Genomic DNA, 8,983 nt, shown 5'->3' on the forward strand with positions numbered 1-8,983 from the left:
GGGACAGAGGGCACCGCCGCCGCCCCGGCTGTGGCGACGGGCGGCCCGGCCCCGTTATCCCGAATGCCGGCGCTGCGGGGCGGCTCGCACCGCCTTAGTGCCTTAAAGGGCGGATTGTCCGCAGACCGTAGGGGCTGTGCGAGCCCGGCAGGCTCGGTTTGCGCCCTGTGCTGGTGGGGTGGGCTCGCTGCTGCCGGGACACCCCGCCCGGGCCCGGGGCAATCCCGCTGTGGGTCCCGGCAGCCCCGGTGAGCGGCGGGGACGGGTGGGAAGGGGCGCTCCCAGCCTGGCTCTGCTCCTATCGGAGTCACCACTCCCACTCTGCTGGGCTGCTTTTCAGGCGTTATAGCTCCCCATAATTTGTTTTCCACGGGGCGCTCCGGGCCGGCTCGGTGTGGGCCGGGCACCGAGGGGCCGTGGGGCCGGCCCCGAGCTCGGCCCAAGGCCGGGGTGAGCTCGGGCCAGGGCTGGCTCTGGTTCTCCTCTCTCCGCCCTGCCTTCCACCCTGCCTCACCTTTTACACACAGCAATTGATGCTTTTATCCTTCCTCTTCCTATCGTCTTCGTGTTTCTCCATGTAAATTTATGCAACAGCGATCTGTTGGATTTTCCTATTTCCTTTCCACACTGCCTTTTTTCCCCCCTCTGTATTTTTGTGTGTAAAATCATTCTCTCAGCGAGACTGTGGTTTTTACACTTAATGTGCAAGTTGCCATTTCTCTCATTGTTTTTGTGGGATGGAAGCGGCATTGCCTTCAAGCTGTGGAGAATCAGTCAGGGACTCATACCTCAGCTCACATTTAACACCGTGTTAAAAGTACAAAGCAGAGCAAAGCTAAGAATAGAAAGGATAATTATTATTATAAATAGCTTGCTGCAAGAGTAGGGATGGTTTTGGTGCCTGGTGCTTGTGTTATTTGAAATGTGCAACATTTTGCTCTTTGTGTTTTTTGCAGAGATGAGCCCTGGGAACACCGGGCAGTTACTCAGTTGCGTTCAGGATTGAACCTGTTTTCCCCTTTTTGATACAAGTGAAGTTCTTGTTGGATATTGAAACATTTTAAGGAAAGAGTGAGAAGAGCATTAGGGGTTGTTTTCTCTTGCCCTGTTGCTCTGGGGGTGTATCTGGGGTGACAGTGGATTGTCTCTCCTCACCAAAGGGCTGCTGGTTTATCTGGAGCAGAGGGCTCTGATTTCCCAGGCCCAGGATCTGGTGATGGTGTTTGTTTGAGCCCTCAGACACAACATTTCTGTCATGGAATTGTGAGTGGAGATGGATAAACGTGGCTTTATCCTGCCACGCTGCCTGGTGGGTGCCCATCCACGTCCACAGTTTTATCCAATTCACTTCACACAGAAGGGTAGTTGTTAAGATGAGTTTTGAAAGAAAGAAATGTGACAGTGCTGCTATTGTTATCTGAATTCTCAGATACCTCAGTCTGTGACAGTGAAGGGAGAGCTTCAGCAGCTGCCAGACTGGAATTATCAACACAGTGTTTTCAGCATGATGGTCAGGTTTTACAAAATCCCATGGTCTGATGGGTTTGTGCTGCTGGACAGGTAAAGGAAAGGAGCCTCAAAGCCCAGTGCCTTTGAACAGTGAATACTGTTTAGATGTGCTGGGTTTGTTTGCAGTAGTGTTAGTGAAAAATAGGGTTTGTCTTGCTTTTGTGTTAGCCACTTGCAGTTTAAACACCTGGTTTAAACCCTGACTTGGGTGTCCTTTGGTCCAATAGTATCTGAAACAATTCAGGAAACAATTCAGGAAACAGGTTTTTCAAGGTAGCCAGGCTCCCTAGAAGTTCTGTAAATCAGTAAACCTGTCATATGCCATGACTGGCTTTAATGACAAAAAGGGATTCTGGAATTTAGCTCCTGGATTGTAGAATTCAGGTCTTGGTTTACTGCTGATTGCTGAAGATAAAAATGGGTTGAGGTTTCTAGTTCTGGGGTTCCCTGTCTGCCAGAGGGGACATTCCACCTGTGTTACACCTGGCTGCCAGAGGGAGTGCTTGGAACTGCTGCTCTGCTTCTTTCCTCTCCTGCCCTTTTTAGCTGCAGAGGGAGTTGTGTGCGTGGGCAGCCAGAGAAGTGTCCAGGGGACAAATGTGGATGTTTTTCTGGTTTGCTTTTTTCCCAGCCTGGAGGTGATGAGTTGAGTGTCAGCTCTCCCCTGTGCAGCTCCCAGACATAACAATGACAGTGATCTTGTGCTCCTCAGGTTGGGCAGAAAAAGGGATGTTTTGGGACTCACACCTCCCTGAACTGCCAGGCAGCAGCAGCAGGAGCTCCTCCAGTGGGGCTGAGCAGCAATTCTGGATAAAGGATTCCTTGGAATTGCCAGGTGAATGTACAAGGTCTGTGGAAATGAGTTAACAGTATTAGGAAAAGGAATCTGGAAGTAAACCCAGCCTGAAGTTTTTTATGCTTTTGTAGAAAAGGATTACAAGAAGCAGTTCCTTCATGTACCTCGAGAAGATAATTTACTTGGAAGGTGTGATTCATTTAATTTACCTGGGAACATGCCATGAAATTAAGGAACCTGAGCTCCAAAAAAATTATTTCACAGGGAAAATAAAGTTGTCAGAAAAAGAAAAAGTGACTGGCAGCTTTAGAAATCAATAATGTCCATTTGTTGAAAATGTTATTCTGTTAAAATGACCCTCTTTATAGGGAATTCTTTACACAGCTGGTGTTAAGAAGGCCTAGGATTTGTGCTTGAGTATTAAAAATCAGCTCTGTGAGAGAGCTGAGTGTCAGGAGCAGCTGAATGCCTGTTCTGGTGGCTCCCCAGGTAAGGTGTTTAAGGCAAACCTGCAAGAAAGGAAATGTTTTATATTCGAGATTATATTGTTCCAAGTATTTCACTTGAGAGAAATGCACAGAGAAGTTATGACTGAGATAATTCAGTGATTCAGGAGTTGTCTGATGAGATGATGTGGTTTGAATTGGTCTTTCCAGACAGGGGTGTTGTGTTTCCTGAGGCTGCCAGGTAGGAATTCCTGCAGTGTCCTTGCTGCTCTCCCCCTGCAGCTGTCAATTCACAACTACAGCTCTGCACGAGGAGGAAATTCCCAGGGCTGGCTTTTTGTGTCATGTGCATTTCACCTCCAACAATGCCAGCTCAGGGCTCGTCAAAGCAGGGTGATTAAATATCATTATAGATCCTGGTGTTCTGGAGTGCTTCCTCTTGCTGCTGCTGCTTGTGCAGGGTTACAGAGGGCAGGTGTGACGTTGTGAGAGCATTGTGTGGAAGGGTGTCTAAATGTGCACTGAAACCAAAACTCCTTCCTTTTGTGTCTGCTGGGGACCTGAAACTCACAGAGGGCTCTTTTGGGGAGTGTTCTGCTCAAAGTTTGTGCGTTTTCAGCACCTGACATCCAGGCTGGTGGTGCACCCTGTGGGACCCTGATGGGATTGCCTTGGAATTCCATCCAAACCAACATTTCCATCGAGCCCTTTCAAAGAACTGTCACTTTGACAGAGAAATTGTCATTTCTGAGGGGGTTCCTGACAAAGCTCTGTGCACGTGGTGTCTTTTCATGTCTTGGCTGTCAGTGATGTCTGTGTTGAGCCTTGGTTGTGGCAGGCAGAGCTGGGAGTGCAGGAGTTGGAACCTGGTGCTCACACCCAGCTTCCCCAGCTGTGATTTTGGTGTGAGATGATTCCCTTCTCCCCACACAGGCATCTTTGCTTACCTCAACTACCATGTTCCCCGGACGAGGCGGGAGATCCTGGAGACCCTCATCAAGGGGCTGCAGCGCCTGGAGTACCGGGGCTACGACTCTGCAGGTGCCTCCCTCAGCTCCTCTGGGAACCTGGATGGGATTGGGAATGGTTTCTGCCACCTTCTGCTATTGAAGAAAGCTGTAACACAAACTGGATGTGCCTGTGGTCAGAGGTTTGGGTTAATTTCAGTGTAAAGATTTTTAAAAGCATTCTTGATGTTTGGTGGGTTTTTTTTTTCCTGAGGCTTTAAAAATACTGACAAGGTGACAAAGGGAAAACTTAGTTCTGATCTAAGGGGTTTCTTGCCTTTATGTGGCAGGCCAGCTTTTGGAGAAAGGGCTCAGGAAGAATCAAAAAGGCCAGAATTTGTTTCCATAAAATGCTGTAATAACTTCTGCACTTGACTCTCTTTCCACTGTGGGGTTTAGGTGTGGGACTGGATGGTGGAAATGACAAAGACTGGGAAGCCAATGCTTGCAAAATCCACATTATCAAGCAGACAGGGAAAGTGAAGGCTCTGGATGAAGAGGTTCACAGTATGTATCTCCCTGTCCTCCTTTTCCCCCAAATGTCCTCTCACCTCTGTGTGTTTTGAATGTTTTACCTGTTTTACCCAAACCACAAATTTCCAAGTAACTGGTGTGTAAGGAGACAGAGTCCCGTGGTCCCTGAGGCCTGGTGAGACTCCCAGCCTGGCCTGGGGTGTGAACAACCCCTGAGGACTAAACCTTTGTGCTGCAGAGCAACAGGACATGGATCTGGACATCGAGTTTGACGTTCACCTGGGCATCGCCCACACGCGCTGGGCCACGCACGGGGAGCCCAACCCTGTCAACACCCACCCGCAGCGCTCCGACAAGAACAATGGTCAGTGCCTCCTGCAGCTCCCCTGCAGCTCCCCTGCAGCTCCCCTGCAGCTCCTGCAGCTCCCCTGCAGCTCCTGCAGCTCCCCTGCAGCTCCCCTGCAGCTCCTGCAGCCTGGGGAAGAGCTGCTGCCCCCTCCATGTCCCAGCAGGGGTGGCTGGGCAGGCTCTGGGCTCGTTCAGGCCTGATGGAACAGCTGAGCCTGGTTGTGGTCAAGCTGCAGGACTTGGGCTCAGGTTCCAGCCCCAGGGATGTTCCCCACAGTGAGGGATCCCAGCAGGGTTGGGGTGGGTGCCAGGGCTAGGATGGGTGTGTGGGCACAGAGAAAGGACGAGAAGACAGGAGGAAATGAGGCTGAAGTGAGAATTTTTGTGGCAGCAGCAGCAGCAGTGTGCAGTTCTTTGCTCCCAGCAGGAGCTGCCAAGTGCTCAGGTGTCTCCAGAGGCTCTGCAGGGTGTTGGTAGCCCTGGGACCACCCAGGTCACTGTTAACCCCTGCCATTCCAGGGGGGCAGAGCAGGGAATGGCACCAGGATGTGAAATCACATGAGTGGGCTCTGCTGGCAGGCTGGGGCTGGCACGGGGCTGAGCAGGGCATTTCCTCTGTCCCCAGAGTTCATCGTCATCCACAACGGCATCATCACCAACTACAAGGACCTGCAGAAATTCCTGGTGAGTCACCCCTGGGGGGTGAGACCCTCCCTCCTATCCCACTCCCCTTTGCTCTCACAGCCTTTCCAGCTCACACTCTCACACTCCTTTACTCACACTCACTGCCCTCGCTCTTCCTCTCACAATTTAAAAGGCAGGAAGGATGGAAGGAGAGTGTGAGAAGAGGAGAAAAGGAAAAAAGGCAGGGAGGTAAAAGGAAAAGCAGAGCAAAGGATGGGAAAAAAAGAGGGAGAAAAGAGTGAGAACAACTGCAGTATGAAAAGAAAAAGGAAAGGAAAGGAAGAGCAGGAAAAAGGAAAGGCAAGAAAAAAGGAAAGGAAAGATGAGGGAGGAAGGCAGGAGCAAAGAAAAAGAAGAGCATGAGAAAAAGGGAAGAAAAAGCTAAAGGCAAGGTGAAAGAAAGGGAGCAGTAAAAAGAAAGAAAGGAAAGGTGGGAAGGAAAGAAGAGTGAGGAGGAAGGGAAGGAGGGCAAAGCAAGGGGGAAGAGGAGGCAGAGCCACCCACACAGGCTGTCCCTGCAGGAGAGCAAGGGCTACGACTTCGAGTCGGAGACGGACACGGAGAGCATCGTCAAGCTGGTCAAGTACATGTACGACAACCGCGACAGCGACGACATCAGCTTCTCCACGCTGGTGGAGAGAGTCATCCAGCAGCTGGTAATGGGCACAGTGCCACCCACACACCCCAAAAACCCCTGCCCCCACTGCTGCAGGGTGCTCTGGGCATGGCTTTGTCTCTCCTGCTCGTCTCAGGGGGAATGAACGTTCGGTTTCCTTGTCAGTGTTGATCTGGGAAATGTCTCAGTTCCTGGCACAGCAGCCCCTGGCTGGGCTGGTGGGAGTGGGGAGGGAGCTGGCCTGGGGGAGTCTGTGCTGCTTCCAGTCCTTTCCAAAGCTCCAGCCAGGATTGCTGCTGACCCCTGGTGGGAGCTGCTCCGTGGAGCCTCTGCCTCCACTGCCTGGTTGTGTGCAGGAGCAGGATCCACCACGGTTCACCTCTCGCCCCACAGCACCTGCATCAGCTGAGTTTTCACTGGCTCACCTGCCAGGAGCTGCTGTAGCAACAGGCCAAGAGCTTGTGTTGCTGGCAGGTTGCTCAGGTTCTCACCTGAGAAAACACCCCGAGGTTTTGGTGCTTCTTTTAGCAGATCTTTGCCTCTGTAGGTCCCCTCAGTGCACCCTGAGCTAAGGCAGGACTCACCTGGATAACCAAGGGAGTCTGAGTGTCTCTCTGGGGCTTCAGGAGACTCATTCAGTGGTTGAGGAAGTGCTGCCAGGCTCAGGATCCTTCCAGGATGGGGGGGCTGGGGTTACAGATGGTTCTGGAAACATCTCTGAAACCTCTTTGGTGTCTCTTGTGCCTCCACAGAAACACAGGAGCAGTTTCTGTGCTGGGAACACTCAAACAGTGGCCAGGTCTCAGCTGAAGGGATGAACAGTTTGTTTCTCTTGTTGCAGGAAGGTGCTTTTGCCCTTGTGTTCAAGAGTGTTCATTACCCTGGGCAGGCAGTTGGTACCAGGTGAGTGTTGTCATGGGGAGGAACATTCCTGCAGCCTGTCTGTCACTTGTTTTTGTGCCCCCACCTTAGAAGACAGTAGAGATCATTCTCATCATGCTGGGAAGAGGGTGTTTGTTGTTTTGAATTTCCTTTCTCTTGTTTTCCATCTGCCATAACAAAAAGTTCCCAGAAATATTTTGGAAATTTCTTACTGACCAGCTGTACCTGGTCTGGATCAGCTTTATCTTGGTATCCTCTGCTTATGATTTGAAAGGAGATGATTTTGCCTTTTCCTTTGTGCTTGGCCAAATCCTCCACTTGGCCTGGAACCTGGGCCAGCCTCGTGTTCAGGTTTATATCCCACTTTTAAACACCAGCATCAGCTGGGGTGGTTTGAGCAGGGTTGAACCTCAGTGCCAGCAGTTGTTTGTAGATTTGTCCAGCGAGGAGCAGCTCCTGGCTCAGGTGTGCAGTGACTCTGAGTTTGTCTAACCCTGCTGCAGGTTCCTCACGTCCTCCTGTTCTTTACCCCACAATCCTTTCTGTGTTTGCTCTGGGGGGCTCTGGCTGTGCCCTGGTGCAGCTGAGCTGCTGCTGGGGGGTCCTTGGAGGGGGTGTGGGCCAGCTGGGTGTCCCCAGGTGCTGAGGCTGTCCCTGTGTCCCTGCAGGCGAGGCAGCCCCTTGCTGATCGGCGTTCGCAGCGAGCACAAGCTCTCCACTGACCACATCCCCATCCTGTACCGCACAGGTGAGCGTGGACAGCTCCCCTGGGGCTGCTCTGAAACACAGCCTGCAGCTGCAAATCACAAATCAAGCCATTGTTAGAGGGGGTTTTTTAAAAAGCCACTTTTTAACCATGTCTTCTACCCACCTTGGACCTCAAGTGTTGTAATCTAAGCTGTAATGTCCAGTTATTGCAAGGAAAATACATCTTAGTGTAGTCCTGGAATGGCTTGGGTTGGAAGGGACCTTAAAGCCCATCTTGTTCCAGCACCCCTGCTGTGGGCAGGGTCACCTTCCAGTGTCCCAGGGTGCTCCAAGCCCATCCCAGCCCCATCCCAGCCCCATCCAGCCCCATCCAGCCCTGCCTTGGACACTGCCAGGGGTGTTGGAATAGTTCAGTATAACAAATTCAGCAGGACAGTTAAACTGAGGCCTGTGTTCTGCGTGTGGCACGTTGGCATTTGTGAGCCTGGTGGTTTTTCAAGAAGAAAGATGAGAGAGCTCTGCAGGCCTGGCACTGTCACAGACCTTGCCCCTGCCACCCCAGATCATTTGTAGAAGCTGTCACCCTTCGTGGGACAGTGGCTGTTCGTGTTGTCTGTCCATCCTGCTCTCACACGTGTCCTGCCACCACAGACACCCTTGAAAATGAAAAGTGGCTAAGAATGAATTAGTCTGTAATTCCCTGTGCTCAGAGGGGTGTGAGCCTGTGCAGTCCCAGGAGCTGGACTTGTCTTCTGGGCAGTGCAGGGACCCGAGGAATTGCTGCTTCCTAACAGTAGCTGCTGATCCCCTGCTGCAAGAACCAGTCCCAGAACTTTGCCTTCTGATTGGATGATTAGCAGAAATATTAGTGTGTTTATGCAGCACTGTATTATTTTACTGATTATCTCAAGTCTGGTTTGTTTTTTGTGCACTTTCAGCCGTACAATCTATGGATCATTCTTTTGATGGAATATCCATAAAAATGGAGGAAGGTGCCTACCAGAGAAAAGCTAACACTTGAAATTTCAGACAAATCATCCAGTTCCTTAGGAGAGGAATCATAAATGGGGCCAAGATGCATTGTCTTTTTAATGTGTGGTCATTGCTTTCCGTGCAGTGAAGCACTTGGGAGAATCCAAATTCCTTCTTGATCAGAAACACCAGCAGCAGCACACAGGAAAATCCACCCATCCCATCTCAAATACTGAGACCTAATGCTCAGCATATGTGCACAAACTGATGACAGTGCAGCTTGTACTGAGCATTCCTGCAGCTCTGGCTACAGAAACCGTGAATTACTGTAAAAATAAACCCCACTAAAGCAGGAGGAGGCTGTGTTAGTCCATTAATCCTAATGCCAGCACTGCCCAAAATTCCTCCTGGAGTTTGTGCTGTCAGAGCTGTGTCCTCCCCTGGGCACGGTGTGAGTCTGAGCTGCAGCCTCCCAGTGAGCCTGGGACTTCCTTCCTTTCTTTCCTTCCTTCCTTTCCTTCCTTCCTTTCCTTCCTTCCTT

General features: G+C 51.0%; 1 protein-coding gene across 1 annotated transcript in view; it reads left to right on the forward strand.

The window, feature by feature from the left end:
* Positions 1-3,776: 3,776 nt before the first annotated feature.
* The window catches only part of GFPT1 (glutamine--fructose-6-phosphate transaminase 1), a 22,693-nt gene continuing 17,486 nt past the window's right edge, over positions 3,777-8,983 (forward strand). Inside the window, exons 1-7 of the mRNA XM_033519405.1 lie at positions 3,777-3,792; positions 4,158-4,265; positions 4,471-4,596; positions 5,206-5,264; positions 5,786-5,920; positions 6,722-6,783; positions 7,431-7,510. Coding sequence (XP_033375296.1) covers positions 4,482-4,596; positions 5,206-5,264; positions 5,786-5,920; positions 6,722-6,783; positions 7,431-7,510 — 451 coding nt within the window. The 5' untranslated portion in view covers positions 3,777-3,792; positions 4,158-4,265; positions 4,471-4,481. The remainder of the gene's footprint in view (positions 3,793-4,157; positions 4,266-4,470; positions 4,597-5,205; positions 5,265-5,785; positions 5,921-6,721; positions 6,784-7,430; positions 7,511-8,983) is intronic.

The sequence above is a fragment of the Parus major genome, chromosome 22 (assembly GCF_001522545.3).
Source record: "Parus major isolate Abel chromosome 22, Parus_major1.1, whole genome shotgun sequence".
Taxonomy (NCBI): domain Eukaryota; kingdom Metazoa; phylum Chordata; class Aves; order Passeriformes; family Paridae; genus Parus; species Parus major.